Source organism: Odontesthes bonariensis, chromosome 7, assembly GCF_027942865.1.
Source record: "Odontesthes bonariensis isolate fOdoBon6 chromosome 7, fOdoBon6.hap1, whole genome shotgun sequence".
In the NCBI taxonomy this organism is placed as follows: Eukaryota; Metazoa; Chordata; class Actinopteri; order Atheriniformes; family Atherinopsidae; genus Odontesthes; species Odontesthes bonariensis.
This window is the reverse complement of record NC_134512.1, coordinates 3837320-3856315: the sequence shown is the minus strand read 5'-3', so window position 1 is coordinate 3856315 and position 18996 is coordinate 3837320. Positions and strand designations below refer to the sequence as shown.

Sequence of the window (18996 nt, the reverse complement as noted above, 5' to 3'; positions counted from 1 at the left end):
GTCAATGGGAGATTGCTGGTGCAAATTCGACCCTGACAGAAATCGCCCCAAATGGGCGTGGCAACACCAGGCGCGACCTTAATCTGATTGGACAATGACATATACAACCAGTTTGCCTACAGTAGATCAGTCCCGCCTTGGCAACTAGATTAAAAAAAAAAAATGTAATTTTTTTTTTGTTTGTTTAAAACTCCGTGTTTGGTAGTGCGTCGCACAAATCGCCCCTATGAAGGAACCGCCGCTGATTAAAGGAATAGTTCGCCTCTTTTGACATGAAGCTGTATGACATCCCATATTAGCAACATCATTTATGAACATTGACTTACCTCCCGCTGTGTCCTGTGAGCCGAGTTCCAGCCTCGTTTTGGTGTTGACGAAGGTAGTCCGGCTAGTTGGCTGGGGCTAAAAAAATAAAGCGTCTTGCTTCTCAAAACAATATGCGTTCAAAAGAGTAATACATTTGCATCACAAAATCGTTGTTCAGGAAAAAGTCAGACCTCACATCGCTTGCCGCTATTTTTGCCTCCCTTGATATCAATGCGTCCAATGTAAACTGTGCAGACCGAAGAGCAGACCGAGCACTCCCCTGCTTCCGAGCAGTAAACACCGTAACAGGTGCGGCTATCGCTAGGTGGCTGAACGCATTGTCTACATTTGGTGAAAGTTTAATCTCCACTGGCAGTTTGTTGTTCCACTTGTTTGCAGCATAACAGCTAAATGCTGCTTCTCCATGTTTAGTCTGGACTCTGGACTGGACCAGCTGACCTGAGTCCTTGGATCTAAGAGCTCTGCTGGGTTTATATTCTCTGAACAGTCAGTGGGGTCACATGGCACTGAAAGGATCAGATTATTGGCTAAATTACAATAAGAATGAGTTGAGCAAGGGTAATTCTCCTTGGATATATGGTGGTGAATGAATGGGATCAGAGGCACAAAGCATGTCATACCCCGGTATGATAGGTGGCGCTGTACCCATTCCAGCTGTTGCTAATAGAGCCACTTCCTGTTGACCTCTTCACCAACAACAACAACAACAAACTCAGGCATTGGAGAAAGATGGAGAACGCAGAGCAAGATGAAGCTACGTCCCTCTACATTTGGTCTGTGATGAGCTGCTTGTTGCACAAACTCGATGCCCAACGGAGCATTCTCCATCGCGTTGTTTGTTTCTTTCTGACGGCGACAACAACAGGAATATCGTCTCCTTTGACTTCCGGTTCCCGACCCCGGGAAAAAAATCTTGAGCATGAGCAGAACCTCAAAGTCTAATTCACCACGTGCTTCAGCGTCTACAAGCAGGTTTAGTGTGACTTTCAATCCAGTTATCTTGGGGTCTTAATCCGATCACGAGTAACTCGATTCGACCCAATTTCTTGTCAGATTAAGGTGTCTACATGAACTTAATAACTCAGTCTTATTGTAATTTAGCCAATAATCCGATCCTTTCAGTGCCATGTGACCCCACTGAGTGACGACTCTTTCCATCCATGAGAGACATGTAAAAAAACTCTTCAGGAGACAGAACCCCCGGAAAGCTGCTGGACCAGATTCTGTCTCTCCATCCAACTTGAAGCACTGCGCTGATCAGCTGTCTCCAGTGTTCAGACATCTTCAACACCTCACTGGAGACATGTCATGTGCCAGCCCGCTTCAAGACCTCCACTATCATTCCTGTTCCCAAGAAGCCAAGGTCCACAGGACTCAATGACTTACGACCTGTCGCCCTGACCTCTGTGGTGATGAAGTCCTCTGAGTGCCTTGTGCTCTCACACCTGAAAGAGATCACGGACCCCCTCCTGGACCCCCTGCAGTTTGCCTACAGAGCCAACAGGTCTGTAGACGATGCAGTCAACGTGGCCCTCCACTACGTCCTCCAGCACCTGGACTCCGCAGGTACCTACGCCAGGATCCTGTTTGTGGATTTCAGCTCTGCTTTTACCACAATCATCCCGGCTCTGCTTCAGGAGCAGCTCTCCCAGCTGAGTGTGCCTGACTCCCCCTGCAGGTGGATCACAGACTTCCTGTCTGACAGGAAGCAGCACGTGAGGCTGGGAAAACACATCTCCGACTCACAGCTCATCAGCACTGGTTCCCCTCAGGGCTGTGTTCCTTCTCCTCTGCCCTGCTCCCTGTACACCAAAAGCTGTCCCTCCACTCACCAGGAACACCACTCTCATCGGACTCGTCTCTGATGGCGACGAGTCCGCCTTCAAGTGGGAGGCTGACCATCTGGCCACCTGGTGCAGGGAGAACAACCTGGAGCTCAACGCTCTAAAGACAGTGGAGATGGTTGTAGACTTCAGGAGGAACTCAGCCTCACCTACCCCCATCACCCTCTGTGACTCCACAATTGACACTGTGGAGTCTTTCTGCTTCCTGGGAACCATCATCTCCCAGGACCTCAAGGTGGAGCTGAACATCAGCTTGTCTGCAACCTTCCGTCTCTCCAGGACCTGTACGCCTCCAGGACTCTGTGGCAGGGAAGATTGTGGCTGATCCCTCGCACCCCAGTCACAAACTCTTTGAGACACTCCCCTCTGGCAGGAGGCTGCGGTCCATCAGGACCAAAACCTCACGCCACAAGAACACTTTCTTCCCATCCGCTACTAGCCTTATCAACAAGGCCCGGAGCCCCCCCCCCGACTTTCTCCCTCTCCCCTTCCAGACCTACAAGCTACATTAACGTAGCATCTTCAGACCTTCTGCGTTACAGTAACACACAGTCTCTATTTGTATATATATCTAGATTCTGTATTTATATCTATATTGTCTGCACCAACTACACCAAGTCAAAGTCCCTGTAAGTGCAAACCTACTTAGCAATAAACCTGATTCTGATTTGACATGATTCCTACTTTAAAGTCACCGTGGCTTGTTCCTCTTCAACACTTGCTACACAGAGAGCACATGTGTAATCATGTGCTGTAAAGACCGCTCATTTCACATAATGCTTGTCCACCGTCACAGCTCTGACGTGCAACACAATGTAGTTAGTTGTTAAAGTGCCCTGGACAAAAATTCCAATGATATATAGACTTGATAGATAGTAAACTTCATGCTCATATGAGCTTGAGGTCTGTTCTGCTTTAAGAAAACTCCTGAGAGCAAAGGCCTGGTAGATAGTGTGTAACTCATGACTTCACCTGGAAAGATAAATCTGAATCCAGTCATTCACAAGTTGTAATTGTTTAACTTTACACAGCTTTATACAGTGCTAAATGTTGCAAATTCCAACATGTGGTGTTATAGTGCTATAGTCATACGATAGTTTTTTGTAATATCTACCTCTTGATGCAAGTCTCTCTTTGTGTGTTGTGTATCAGGTGATGAAATGTCCTGCAGGAGGTCAGCCATCATCAACATGTCCACTCTCATTTCATCCATAGAGAAGTGTCCAGAAACCTTTTCAGGGGCACAGATGTACCCTTATCGGACCAGTAAGGTACTGCTGACTTAACCAAGATCTGCCTGAGTATTTTGTTTAGGGAGGACTTGCACTTCACTTCAAGTTGTCTGCTTATGGCATGGTTCACAGGTTAATCTTTTAAAGTCTGAAAGATGATCGTTAAATAACAGGTTCTCCAAATAAAAATATAGTTCACGATGAAAGTCTCTGTCGTTACTGAATTAACATGATATTACAGTAAATTCTCCAGCTCTAAACGTTTTCACTTCTTTGGTCTGTTGGTATGTGTCAGTTTAGTTTATTCAAACTGAACTCCAAACATCCTGACTGTCGTCAGCTTTTAGGGTTAGTGAGTTTGGAGTTTGGTATGCAGGTACCATCTTCAGATACTGCTTTTGCAAATGATCTCAGAGTATAGAATCTTACAGAGTATAAAATCCTTCTACATCACAATGAATTAAGCGACATTCCTGTCGTCACCAGGCAGCACTGAACATGCTGACTCGTTGCCAATCTGAGGACTTCAAGATCAACAACATACTGGTGACAGCCATCCACCCAGGCTGGGTCCGCACTGAGATGGGAGGAGAGCAGGTGAGGAAAGGGGGAGTTTAGAGAGCTTTAAATCAGTTCATTCACTGAGAGTTTGACATTCCCTTATATGCTTTTCCAGTTGAACAAATGCAATTTTCCATGCAGTAGCAGCTCAGAACTACCGAGCACAAGTACTAAAATGCAGAAATTAGAGGTATGCACATTTAGATATACATGTTTTGTTTGAGTTATAACTAGTTTATAAAGTGTGATGTATTTGTGTTCAATGCTCCACTTACCTTTTTATGAAGTAGGCGAGGTAGGCTCCAGTGACATTTGAATGTTCCAGCACAGAAATGACAGTCCAACAATATAACATGTTTTACTCACAAGAGACTAATTGGTTTCTCTTTCATTTGTTACATCAACTGTGTTTTTCTACTTTACTTTTGCCACGGTCTCTGGCTTTCTGTGTTCTCTTTGTGTCTCAAGTTCACTTTAGGTTCCTGTTTCAACTGTTGGAACTTTGATTATCACGCTCATCAGGCTCGTTTAAACAAATCAATCATAAAACACATCAAATCTTCAGGGGAACTCTGTGGAACATCACAAACGTAGTTGCTACATATCTATACTCCGTCAGTGTATTGTTATGAGATCTTATGGTATTAAATGTATTTTTATCAATGGTTTCAGTGATTTGATTGAAATGTGTTAGTTAAATGTGTTAGCTCGATTCTTTCAATGGAAGCTCAAGAACAAGCCGGAGGAATCTCAAGTTAAATAAAGTGTTTATTGGTAGTCACACGTCAAGCATATCAGCGCTGGGCTCAGTGGAACAGAGCTCCCGCAGGAAATCCGTCAGACTGAGCCTCGATTTCCGGGTCTCATTTGCATTTATAGCCTCATAGGTTGGACTCACACTCGACCGAGTATGATTGGACATGAGTAGGTTCAACATGCTTGGTCATATTCTCTGGATCAGCCAAACAATGTGTGTGTGTGAATCTTGCACCTGCTTTCCCAGGCTAATTGTTTTGTCTCACTATGCCTGGAACACTTAAGGTCATCGTGGAAAAGTACAGAGACTATTTCATTCATAATGTCTAAGAACAAAGCCAATTTTAACAAATGTGAATATTTAAAATATTGTAGTTTCTTCAGTGAGCACGTGATGTGAGCAGATTGATAGATGTTAGCGTCATGCATGGTTTCACATACTGGGCTTGTTTTCCCATTATGTTCACATCCACTCATGTGTTGTTTTACTTAACTTTATATCAGGTTAGCACAGCTGTGGCACCAGCAGTGCAGCAGGTTGTTTAATAAGCCCTCTTAAAAAGATTTGAAATGAGTCCATTTTGAAATCAAAGAGAAACTGGAGCCACTGTGACAATTACAATCAAAATCAAGTATCTGCTCATCACAACATGCACATAGGATATGGAGAGGCTAAGTTACTTAACACAACATCCATGTCTCAATTTAAACCAGTGGCTCCATCCATACCCTTTAGAATCCATGAAGCTACTTCTATCAACAATCAAATAATGAATATACTGACTGAATAATGTTCAGCCATGACCTTGAGATTAACTCATTGTTTTGTTCTTCCCAATGAAAAATACTTTTGTTGTTTAGTTGTCTAGTTGTAGTTATATATCCCTGTTCTAGTCTGGTTGACCACTCACGCGCTTACACGCGTGCGTACGCACGCACACACACACACACACACGCAAACACACACATGTGCACGCACACACGCACGCACACACACACACACGTGCACGCACACACACACACACACATGCACGCACACACACACACACGCAAACACACACATGTGCACGCACACACACGCACACACACACACACACACATGCACACACACACACGCACACACACACACACACGCACGCACACACACACACACACACACACACACACACACACACACACATGCACGCACACACACACACACACACACACGCACACACACATGATTGTTTGATTGTTCCAAGTTTTGTTTTGTGAGTTTAAATTTTTTGTATTCCGGCTTTGCCATGCTTTTTGTTGTTCCTTTGGAATAAATCAAGTTTTTATTGATATATCTGCACCCGGGTCCTATCTCCTCACCACCACGCCACACCTTGTTGACACTCTACAGTCTGTTAGGCCAAAAATCTCAACTCCTGAATGGGCTATAAAGTTGCTATAAAACTTTGTTCAGGCACCTGTGGTTCCTGGAGGATTAAGCTGAATAACTTTGGTGTTCTTCTGTTTTTCTGAGGCCCCCGTAAAGTTAATATTATATTTTTTTCTTTTCCCAAGTTAAACCCTTCAAATTTAATTGTTCTTTCCCATGGCATATATCCCTGTCTGGGAGTCGTGTTTGTGACTGTCCTGTCATCTCAACCCCAAACCTCCAAGCCAGATTCAGCTGGAGTTCTCCTTCTGTCAGAAGAAAGTCTTCCTCCTCACAGGCTTAGGAATGGGAATTGAATCAAAGTGCAGATTCCATATGATCTGCTGGTTTCCTTAGCTCGGCTACTTTTTCTGACCTGGTATTCTAGAAAAACTGTTGTACTGAATTAGTGTATAGAACTGGACTGAATTAAATAGAATGTATAAGGGCGGTACTGATTTGGACTGGAACTGAACTGTTTACAGTGGCCTGAGATTACCTGTGTTGTAGATTGGCACAATGTAAATAAACTGAATTGGCTCACACATACAGAGGCGTATTTTCCATCTCATTTGAAGTTTCTTGGCCTTCATCATGTTGGTGACCACGATAGTTTGTTCAGCTGGTTTCCAGAATTCTTAACGAAGTAAATAAATAAAAACAATTTTCCTTCCTTTTCATCTCTTCTGAGCATCTTTGTTCTTTGGTGCATTTTCTTCACAGGCTCCTCTGAGCACCCAGGACAGTGTGGGGGCCGTACTCAATGTGATCTCGTCACTGAGCAACAAAGACAGCGGGATGCTTCTGGACTTGCAGGGCAACAGGATCCCCTGGTAGCAGTCACCATGAAAACCACACCAGGCCAAACGGACAAATGATATCAACATAAAAACACAAAGGAGACTTTTTGGAGTCGGCTTCATCTTTCTTGATCATCTGAAATAAAGTGAATGATATCATAACCAGTGGTGCAGCATCATACTGTTAGAAATCTAGCTAAATCAAAAGCTGTTATCATGATTCATTTTCAGAAGTTCCAAGCTTAGCTCTGGAATTCAGGTAGTGAAACAGTGTATTCTTTCACTTCTGTGGTTGTTAGTAGCCCCTGGAGGCAGCTCCTTAGTGTGAAACTAATTGTTGGCCCAACAAAGATGCAACCAGAGCCCCTCAGCTCATTGCTTTGATTACGTCACTGCCTTCAACCTCATTTTCCATCAGCAGCAACAGAGTAAACATGTTGCAGTCAGCGCTGCATCAGGCAAACAAATGCCAGCCAAAAATATCTCTCACAGTCAATAAACATGCATGTTATCTTAACTGGTCACTCTAAGTTGACCCTAGTGGAAGCGAGTGTGTGTGTACACGGTTGTTTGTCTCATTAGTCCCTGTGTTGGCCCGCTTTTCAACTGATGGCATCTGGGATAGGCTCAAGCTCCACCTGCGACCCTGAACTGGATTTTGCATGTATAGAATACGGATGGATAGATTTATTGACAAAGAAAGTGCCTTGTCATTGCAAATGTGGGTGGTGGGTAGCACCAAGTCCCTGACCTACAAGTGACAGATTCCTGGATCAAATCTCATTCTCCACAACGTTTTGCTTCATTCTTTCACTTTTCTACCTCAACTACCGAGCAGGAATGAGAAATAACTGCTAATAGTAGATTAATAGTCTGAACCTCCTTCAGCGTCAGAACATAGAGAGAATAAAAATCCAATAAAAACACTGTTCATTTAAGGTTGATCCTGTGAAGTGAAAACATTCCCACGCCAGTAAGCACAGTGCAAGTTCACTGCTGAAGGAAGAAAATGCCAGAGATTTTTAGTCTTCTGCTTTCATTGTTTTTCTATTTCTATTTATTTGCTGAGGCTGGGCTGTGTGTTGTGCGTGCTTTCCTGTCACCGCAGCACCATGAGCTCCCGTTCTCTAGCATTCAAGACATCCTCGCACACTGTGTCAGATGATGACAGCTGTGGGAATATATTTCTTACGCTTTTCCTTTCTTTTCTCCACAACAGAAAAGTGACTAACCTGTTGGTTGTAAGCACCCTGTCAGATCTTTGAGCACCACTCATCTCTACATTGCACTCCTCTATAAGCAAACAAGCCATTTATATGCACATAAAACAGGAAAATGCCCTGCTCAGCAAATCAAACTGGAAACACAGCAGCAGACTCCTGTGGAGACACAACTTTATCTATAAAGGACAGCACAATGTCATCATGTCAGGGACAAACAGAAACACGGCTTTAATTGCATTTGTTTCTTTAACCTTTTACACTTTTCTGTAATACATGCCTCTTTCAAAACAACATAGATACAGTTTTCCAAAAATGCATCTGAGATGGCACTGTTATCACGTCCGACTGCACCTGCAGGGCTGCAGGTGGACAGATGTGGGGACATTTTTGGCAGTAGTGTTGCCTGCTTGGATGAAGTCACTGTGAGCAACTTGAGGAATATACTGACAGAACACAGTCGTTGTAAAAACGCCAGGTGATCTTTGAAGGTGTTTGTGTGCTCCAGTGTGTTTTTTGGAAAGTGTGCCTTTATCGAGGATGGAGCTCAGACTTACTACAATATAGATTCATACATATCTTACATATCATCTGGAGTTTAGACATCCATAATAATGATACAAGGATCAAGAGTCAGAGCCATAATTATACTCAATAGCAATATTAATAACACTTACTGATATAGTCTAAAAGCTACACTTAATGTTTTTACTTTTCTCTCTTAAAAAAACCATTCTGTTTTATTCATATAGTGTAATTTCTTTAGTCTGTTTTTCTGTTTATTTTATTAAACAGGTAACTTAAATATTTACAGTGATTACTTTACAGCCATCGGCCCAGCCCATCAAAGATATAATGCTCCTTTTAGTTGCTCTGGAGTAACAGAGGAGGGAGGGATGCAACAGGAATGACCCCAGTGAAAGGAGGTGGGAGTAGGATGTAGGTGTGGGGTTGATGCCCCTGGTCCCAGAGAGGGTCTCAGGCTGCCAGCTTTCAGGAGGGTTTCATGCAATATGTCAGGAGTAAAGGGATGGAAACCCTCCCTCTGTTGATGTCTGCAGGTTCTCCGACCTGGAGCCGGGGAAATGTGCATGGATTCCCCTGCCCTGTGCTGCTGGGGCGCACACGCCTGCTGTCCGTCGCATGTTACCGGAGGATATACTGCCCCCCGTTTCTGGGACATTGCATTTGTGTCTGTGTTTGGTTTGCTTCCCTCCTTCCCCCCCTGACCCCTACATAACCATCAGCTGTCCCAGCACCATCCTGAACTGCTGTGTGCACCCAGCCAGCTCCTTCACCCTCTCAGTCATCTCTCTGGCTGCTCCAGGGGAAGGATACTGAAGTGCTGCTGTCTTCGTACTGATTACAATGTCTTTGAGTTTTTCACACAGGTTGTTGCTGTTCTGGGCCACCCGGGCCCTCACATCAGAACACTTGGCCTGGCGTGACAGCGTGTCGCCTATGAACACCAGCTTATGTGCGCTAAGGATGACAAATTTGCTGTGTGCCACAAATATCTTTGGTGGCTGGTTGGAGTTTACAGCAGTGAAGAAGGCATCGATGGCGTTGGTAACCGTGGTGATGTTCTGCTCGCATTGCTCATGGTAGAAAAGAAGGAGTTGTCGGTCACCCTGGCACAGCTTGGAGGAAGCAGGGTCTCCAGCACTGTTCTTGGCCAGCTGGTTGGCCAGAGGGTGGTTTGGAGAAGGGACCCAGCCCGTAATGTCATTGTTGATTGGGCGGCTGACTTCCTGCTCCAGCCGTTCAAACTGTTTAATCTTGACAAGGAAGAGAATTCAGAGGACAATCAATATCAACCAATACATGCAAATCATTAGCCAGTTAGTCCATCATTTTAAAACTAGGTACAAATTTAGACAATCTGTTTTTATTTCCCAAACAAAATGTTCTTCAGTTCCATCTTTTTAGATGCTAACATTTGTAACTTTCTACAACCCTAAACTGAAAGATTTAGTGGCAGACTAAACAGGGGAGTGAGCAGTGGGCTGGGATACTCGCATCTTTCACCGTTATTAACCATTTACGGAGTAAATAATGAAGTAATTCTATAAAAAAGAAGAATTAATTCAAGTAATTGATAATAAACTGCAGCCCCTCGTACTTGTGCTTGAGTTGGTATTTATATAGTTCACAAATCCAACTGAAATTCTGAGACGCATTAATAAATGTCAAACTTTCCCACTCCTGATTGTTTTGGTCAGGCAAGTTCCGACAATATCATTCGTAATGTCTAACAGCTCTTGATAATAGTTACTGAATAAAGGCAAGAGTGTCATTTCTAGAAGAGATGGAAGCATCTGTCCACCCCGCCGTTTGAAAATCTTGGTTTAAGCCTCTGCTATCACTGATGTGTCCTCTGGAAGTTCAGCTTCCAAATTCCAGACTATTAATCAAAGACGAGGCAACAGAGAAAGAAGACTTTCTATTTTTCTTTTTATCTATTAACAGTAATGTCACAGAGGTCTTTTTCAGGTGAACACATGTAACGTACTTATCACAAAGCCGTTTGACAACAGGAGAACCAGAGGAATAAGCTACTGTACTGGCCCGAAGAGAAAAGTATGCATGCAAACACACGGAAGTGAACCTGCATAGCTGTCAAGATTCTCTGGACAGCTACTGGGGTGTAGAATGGGCTCCAATCGGTTTTATCAATGTATTTGAGAAAAACAGTTGAACCTGCAGCAGAACCAGCAGTGAGGATAATTACATAACAACACTGTTGACTTTACAAAGAAGACCAGCAATAACTGGTGTTTATCATCTCTGCTTAATATCTTCTTGTGTATGTATTATTCTTCCTCTAGGCTTAAGAGACCATGTCCTTTTTCTGTCAGTCAAACAAAGAGAAGAACAAATAACAAGCAGAACAAAACAGGAACACACACACACACACACACACACACACACACAGATACCTGTTGCTGTTCCAGTTGTGTCTTGTTGTGTCTGATAATGTTGCCTTTCTCCAGCAGCTGTCTTTGGTTCTTCTCAAACTCTTCCTTTCCCTGACAGATCAACACACAGTAGTTACACTTCTTGCACACACCTTCATAGGAACTCTTCCTCCCACACCTTCCTTGGCTGTGCTGACAGACGGACAGACATACATGCATACAGACTTGAGAGATTTGAAAGCACATGTGCTCAGTTTTCATGAGCAGGACAGGTGTGTGTAAGAAAGAGTGACTGTGTAAGGGCCATCCTCATCCGCAGCTCATATTGTTTTTGAAATACAAACACAGAGACACACACAGACAATATCAACAACGTTTCCTTCATGAACACTCTCTGGAAAAGCTTACCGATTAATAAAATGACTCAATATAATCCCGTCTTTTAACCAACACCAACAGACGTGTGCACATCACTCCTGTTCTTAACTCCCTCCATTGGCTTCCTGTCCTTTATAGAACTGATTTTAAACTTTTAATGTTTGTTTTTAAAGCTCTTAACGGCCTCACCCCATCGCCCTTGCTTCAGCTCCGCTGTCGAAGGGAAAGATACAGGAAATCTTTCCTGTCACTCTGTATAATAATAGTTAATCATTGTTCTGCACTAATTATGGTCATTATTGTCATCTCAATTTCGCACAACTGCATTTGTTGCACATTTTGCTGTACATATATATATATATATATTTTTTTTTTACTTGTCTGTATGCTGCAACTGCAAAGTAATTTCCCAGCAGGGATGAATAAAGTACTTATATTCTATTCCATTCTATCTGAGCTTTTAACAGTCCTGGTAGAGCTCTGAGGTCAACAGATCAGTTTCTGCTGGAAGTGCCCAGGTCAGAATACAAATCCTGGGGTGACCGAGCCTTCTCCCAAAGCTGCCCCCAGGCTCTGGAATAAGCCCCCCGTCCAGCTGCGTCTTATTTCTGACCTGGGCCTCTTCAAATCTAGGCTGAAAACCTACTTATTTAGGCTGGCTTTTAATACCCAGTAGTATGATGACACTTTTATCCTATTTTATCTTATTTGATTTTGTTGTATTTTATTGCTTTCACTGTTCTTTTATTGTTTTTATTTGTTTTTACTTCTTCTTCTCTTTATTTATTACCTGCTGTAAAGCACTTTGGTACACCATAAGGATTGTCTGTAAAGGGCTGCATAAATAAAGTACATTTACATTTACAATATGAGCTCCTATATCAATAATTACTACTTAAGAGTAAATCAAAATCAGTCCAGGTACATATCTCGTTGACACTGATAAGCCCAAACATTAAAAACACAGATCAAAGGAATAACACTGGTCACATGTCAATGACTTTGGCATATGACAGAGAAAGTGAACAGTTCTTCTTCACTGTTCCCCGGCTCCATGTAACACACAGGCATTCGTGTTGCAGTGAGGGGTTTACATGTTGTGGGATTGTGTGTGTACCTGTAAATGTACGTAGTCATAGTCTTCCATCCAGCCTTCCTCTGTGGTCTCATACGGCCTGTCCACACCTTCCTCTTCCTCTGCAGCTGTGAACTTTGGGGGAGAGGGGAGGGGCCGGGACTGAATATGCACTTTTTCCCCTCCCTGGTAGCTTCCACTTCCTGATCCTGTTCCTTGACTGCTGATGTCCCCTGGGATTGCAGGAAGGGGCAGCTGCTGTAGCTGCCGGTTGGTCCTTTTGAAAAGCAGCGAGGCGTTGCCATGGAGAAAAGAGGCAAGTTGCTTGGCATCATCAGGGATGCCTCTCGCAGTCATAATTAGTCGATCCAAGTCATCCCCTCCTGGTGGTGGAGCTGAGAGTGCTGTGTGTGACCACGAAATGCTGTCTAATCCCTGACTGTGTCGAATCAAACTCTGAAAGACTTCCTCCATCTTTCCCACCTGACGGCCCAGTTTGGTCTGCAGCGAGCGGTCTGTGGCCTGCGCAGCATTCGCAACAGCACCCCGAGCAAATTCTAGAAAGTCTCGAACAGTGGCACGCAATCGGTCAGCAGCCTGATGGATGGCAGGCAGATTCCCCTCCAGCTGAGCAGGGCCTCTCCAGTTGCCTGTGATGAATGACATCATAAGGGAAACGCTGGACTCCACAGCTTGCTGGAGGCGAGACAGGCGCTCCATGGCCTGATCGAGGTCCAAGATGAGGGGTTTCCCTGGAATGGAGCCAGGACCAGGAAGTGAGCAGGTGTCACGGACGGGGACCAGGTCCAGCGATGAAGAAGAGTGGTTACTCCGTGTGCTTCCTGTGCTCGAAGCAGACAGCCGCTTGAAAGACATGGTGAGCTCCTCACTTGTGGACTGGGCATCCCGTACAACCTGCAAAACACATTACCACTGAAATAATGCCGAGACTCAGGCAGAGCAAACAGCAAACAGGCAGAAGATGACATCAGGATCATGATGGAGAAACCGTCGGTCAGTAAACTGAGTCAAACTGTAAAGGACAGAAGGTGGAACATTAACATTCCTGCAAAGCCTTCTTCTTTCCCAGCAAACTGCAGATTAATGCTGGAGGAACAAACTTTAGACTCATATATAGTCCCACCGAGAGCAAACCCACCCAGTCATTCAAGACGACGCATATACCTTCATGTTGAGAGCTATATGACATGACAAGGAGTTACGGATTCAAACGGCAGACTTGGTAATGACAGCTGGATCAGCTGAGATGGATCGACCGACTTGTTACTGAAAATGTAAAAGCAGCCCCCAAGCTGTCTTACCTGTGGTGGGACATCGTAGACGTACTGTTCTCCCCTCTCTCCCCCTCTCTCCTCTCTTTCTCGTGGGAAGTCGTAGACATCCTGGGTGGGGTGACCCCCAGGACGCAGGTTGGCTGGGATGTCATAGATCTCCTGCAGGGCCTGGCTGACCGCACCTCCATCTCCTTGATGATGCTTGTCAGTCAGGATAGGGGGCGGGACATCATATACATCCTCTGGAATTGGTGGCTCATCGTCATCATCGCTGACATTGTTGTGCAGGTACTTGCCAGAAGTGACAGGGACTTGGGGTTTCATTTTGGCAAAGTGGGGTGGTACATCATAGGTCTCCTCCCTGACTGGGTAAGCATCAGGAACATCTTTGCTGACAGATGGGGGGAAGTCATAAACCTTAAGAGAGAGAGAGAGAGACATTTGTTCACAAATGGTGAATGTGGGACGGCGGCTTATTTTCAGTTGGCTTTTCAATTACGTTTTAGCTGGGCTCAAGATGGACTCATGGAAAGATTTATTTACTGCGGTACATACATTATACAGATACACTATATTTTGCCAAAAGTATTGACTCACCCATCCAAATAACTAAATTCAGCAGTTCCAATCACTTCCATGGCCACAGGTTTATTAATTAGAGCACCTGGGCATGCAGACTGCTTCTACAAACATCTGTGAAAGAACGGCTCGCTCTCAGGAGCTCAGTGAATTCCAGCATGGTACCATGATAGGATGCCACCTGTGCAACAAGTCCATTCGGGAAAGTTCCTCTCTACTAAATATTCCACAGTCAACTGTCAGTGGTATTATAACAAAGTGGAACTGATTGGGAACGACAGCAGCTCAGCCACGAAGTGGTCGGCCACGTAAAATGACAGAGCGGGGTCAGAGGATGCTGAGGTGCATAGTGCTCAGAGGTCGCCAACTTTCTGCAGTCAGTCGCTACAGACCTCCAAACTTCATGTGGCCTTCAGATTAGCTCAAGAACAGTGCGTAGAGAGCTTCATGGAATGTGTTTCCATGGCCGAGCAGCTGCATCCAAGCCATACATCACCAAGTGCAATGCAAAGCGTCGGATGCAGCGGTGTAAAGCACGCCGCCACTGGACTCAGAGCAGTGGAGACGCCTTCTCTGGAGGGACCAATCACGCTTCTCCATCTGGCATCTGATGGAGGAGTCTGGGTTTGGCGGTTGCCAGGGGAACGGTACTTTTCTGACTGCATTGTGCCAAGTCTAAAGTTTGGTGGAGGGGGGATTATGGTGTGGGGTTGTTCTTCAGGAGCTGGGCTTGGCCCCTTAGTTCCAGTGAAAGGAACTCTGAATGCTTCAGCATACCAAGAGATTTTGGACCATTTCATGCTCCCAACTTTGTGGAAACAGTTTGGGGATGGCCCCTTCCTGTTCCAACATGACTGCGCACCAGTGCACAAAGCAAGGTCCATAAAGACATGGATGAGTGTGGTGTGGAAGTCCTGACCTCAACCCGATAGAACACCTTTGGATGAATTAGAGCGGAGACTGTGAGCCAGGCCTTCTGTGCAACATCAGTGTCTGACCTCACAAATGCACTTCTGGAAGAATGGTCAAAAATTCCCATAAACACTCCTAAACCTTGTGTTATAGCTGCAAAGGGTGGGCCGACGTCATATTAAACCCTCTGGATTAAGAATAGGAGGTCACTTAAGTTCATCTGCGTGTAAAGGCAGATGAGCCAAAACTTTTGGCAGTATAGTGTGTATATATATATGCACAGCAGACAGCCTGTACTTTATGCAGTATCTAAAACCTTTTTTTTTTAGTACTCTGTGCATCAGTAGAAATAAAAATGTGTGACCTTTCTGACTTCTATAGAGAACAGAGTGTTGGGGTATGAATGGACTGGGCCTTCGTAACAAACACTGACAAGAGAACTCGTCTGTCTGCAAGAAGAAAAAAACAGTTCTGGGAAGAATATCTCTGAATGGAGACCACAGAGCGTCCAAATACAAAGAGCCACAGCTACTAAAGTGACTGCACAGTCGAACCAACATCGAGCAACCCAGTTCCCCCCAAAATAGTTTATCAAGAGCTAATAAAAATGCCATACCTCTTCTTTTTAATGTTACTGAACAGTGTAACACACACAAAATGGTGCACAGACCATGAGAGGTGGACAATGGACCAGAGGAAGAATGCAATCTTCTCTGACAAATCATGTTAACGCTTCAAGTAAGGGGGATGCCAAAAGAAGCCTTTAATCTCAGTTGCCTGAATCCAACTATGAAGCACTGGAGGTGCTTCTCTGGTGGGTTCTGAAGCTCTATCACAGAATTCTCTCAGTGCTTTACACTGCATGATGAGGTCACTTTTAAGTATTTGTCAATTTTGGGAGACCAACTGTTTCCCCAGGGTGGTGCCATATTCTACGATGATAATGCTCAGATTCACAGAAGTGGCATGAGGAGCAGAGCAGTCAAACACTTGGACTGGCCCCTCAGTCAGCAGATCTTAAAATAATCTCCAGTGTGTTCTGGAGCAGCAGAAAAAGGAATAGCTTCCGCTCTTCATCTTTTCTGAAGGAGTTGAATCAGATTCCACTTGAAGAATGGATTTAAATTCTACTAACCACCGTCCACAACTTCTTTGACGCTATCCCTTGAAATACCGAAATATGTACTGCTGCCAACCTGTTCAATTCTAACATTGTAAATTAACACAACGTTTCAGTTATTCTGTCCAACCTTTGAATATACATTTTGCACATGTCATTCGAAGTTGTAGAAAAAACTAACAAACGATACTTTGATCAAGAGTGAATATCTGAATAACTACTGGATAAACTGAATTGAATTTTTTTTTAATTAATTAATTTATTTTAAATATTTTTTGGGGCTTTTTATGCCTTTATTATAGGACAGTGAAGAGAGACAGGAAGCAGGGAGCAGAGAGAGGGGGAATAACACGCAGCAAAGGGCCGTCTGATGCGGGATTCGAACTGGGGCCAGCTGCACGAGGACTATAGCCTCTGTACATGGGGCGCCTGCTGTACCCACTACGCCACAAACCGCCCCTGGATTGAATTTTTACATGTGGCAGACATGCTTACCAAATGATGAGTTCTTCCCTCGTGCCACCAGCAAGCAGACGTTTGTCGTGCAGTGAAAGATATCTCACTGAGGAAAGCTTTTCACATTTTGTGAGATTCACAGACATAAACCCTGTGCTGTAGTGGGTGGTTTGCTTATATCAAGAGATCTTTTCTATGGACGGCTGGTTGTGAGTGGAACAACCTGCAGTAAGCACCAGAACAGGAGATCATTCTTGCCCAAAGTTACTGAATAAATTGCAATATTATATCCATTTTGGGGATAAATAAAGTATTCTTTCTATGTCTATCTACAGTATCATTGCTCAATATATGAAAAGTAGCTATGTCACATAAAGGCAACAACATTGCTTAGAATATTTTCTTGGGAGTCTCAAGAAGCAGGGGAAAGCGGGGTAAAATGAGCCAGTGGATAAGTTGACCTGTTCCCTCTGAATTGACAACCATGCACTTTTTCTGTTTACTTTGGAAGCACCCATCATTTCTATCAGACTGTATACACGGGAGGAGTGATAAGCACCAATTTTCATTCAAAACAGACAAAGAAAAAATTTGACGGATCAGATGTAATGACTGCAACATTTCACTGCAGAGCTGTCACTTGCACTGCTCTTAAAACTGTGGCTGTTGTTATGGTTAAGGTGAATAAAAGACATCAATATAAACTATATCATGACAATGTTTGATTTAGTCTTAGACTCATTACCTGACAAACATGTGTATTAGTTTCAGTTATATTGTCTTTTCATTCTACCTAGTATTTATCCAGTTTTCTTCAACAATCTTTCAGTTTTCCGACTATCATCTCTCTACTTTTGTTCAACTATCTGTAAAACTGATGTAATAATTGTTTTTGTTTTACAAAGGGGCAAGTTATCTCAAACATATTTCTCATGGGTTTGATTAAGACTCAGTGAGATGGTCAGTCCCCCGCCGCCATTCAGTGCAACTTATCCACTGGTCAACTTGTTAAAGGAGAACTCCGGTATTTTCAACATTAAGCCTCTTTTATGAGTCGTCTGCAATGTTTTAGAACCCCCCTCACTGCTTTTTTTAATTTTACTGCTGTTGCGAAAAGTTGCTTCTGTTGTGTTTTATTTGGCAGCTCGTTCATGCTCGAACTATTTTCTTAGCGGTGGCGGAGTAATATCAACGAACATCCAGTACAAAATGTCAAATAAAACACGACAGAAGCAACTTTTCCCAACGAAATTTGATATGGATTACCAGTGCACACCAGTAACCACTCCGGTGAGTTGATTATTTTGAAAACGGACGTTTATGGTGCTTTTACGGACCTTTTAAGACATGCACCATGCTTGCCATTCTGAAGCAGGTTGAGATTAATCAAAATTAGGCAAATACCGGAGACAGCAGTAAACATCAAAAAAGCGGTAAGGGGGGTTCTAAAACGTTGCAGACGACTCAGAAAAGAGGCTTAATGTTGAAAATACCGCAGTTATCCTTTAACTACCCTAACCCTTGGACAAATCTTTAGAACTTTAGATCAATTCTGATTATTCAAATTGTTGGCCTTTGTTTTACTTCTACCTAATTTTCTCTTATCTTGAGGACCACATTAAAAAAAAAAATGCTTGTCTTACCCTACTCTACTTATGGATAACCTAGGACATACAATATGTAATGCATTTATTAAATATATACATGAAATATAACTTTCAACTATGAAGCAGTGGCAAAAAAAATGTCTGATAACAAATCCAAAGCCTTACAGTCTGCTGTGGGTTCTTGTCAGAGCTTGCGGGGGTGTCATATATATCTTGACCACCAGAGGGACCCTTCACCACCATGGGAGGAGTGTCGTACACCTGAACGTAGAGGAAGACAGACATGAAAATGTGTTTTTACTCACAACAGACTGAACCTACCCAAAACTGGGGAGAGGACAAAATGAGCTATAAGATGGGCAAAGGAAGGTAACCACAGACAGAAGATAAGAGAAAGCAGAAGAGAGTAAATGAAAGATGGGAGGATGAGGAGGGGCAGGAGGAACTGCAAATACATCTGTTGGTTCTGGGTTTATGATGTCTGTGTTTGAAAGGTGCATCCCGAATGCAC

At 43.7% G+C, this 18996-nt stretch overlaps 2 protein-coding genes across 4 annotated transcripts in view; one reads left to right on the top strand and one right to left on the bottom strand.

The window, feature by feature from the left end:
• LOC142383653 (C-signal-like) overlaps positions 1–7085 on the top strand; it is a 30232-nt gene extending 23147 nt beyond the window's left edge. Inside the window, exons 5-7 of the mRNA XM_075469279.1 lie at positions 3324–3442; positions 3890–4000; positions 6849–7085. Coding sequence (XP_075325394.1) covers positions 3324–3442; positions 3890–4000; positions 6849–6962 — 344 coding nt within the window. The 3' untranslated portion in view covers positions 6963–7085. The remainder of the gene's footprint in view (positions 1–3323; positions 3443–3889; positions 4001–6848) is intronic.
• Positions 7086–8352: 1267 nt separating this feature from the next.
• The window catches only part of bcar1 (BCAR1 scaffold protein, Cas family member), an 87762-nt gene continuing 77118 nt past the window's right edge, over positions 8353–18996 (bottom strand). For all 3 annotated transcript variants that reach the window (XM_075469274.1, XM_075469275.1, XM_075469276.1), the window contains 5 exons: positions 18651–18746; positions 13839–14228; positions 12559–13431; positions 11085–11174; positions 8353–9923 (listed from right to left, as the gene is read on the bottom strand). In XM_075469274.1, coding sequence (XP_075325389.1) covers positions 9378–9923; positions 11085–11174; positions 12559–13431; positions 13839–14228; positions 18651–18746 — 1995 coding nt within the window. In that variant the 3' untranslated portion in view covers positions 8353–9377. The remainder of the gene's footprint in view (positions 9924–11084; positions 11175–12558; positions 13432–13838; positions 14229–18650; positions 18747–18996) is intronic.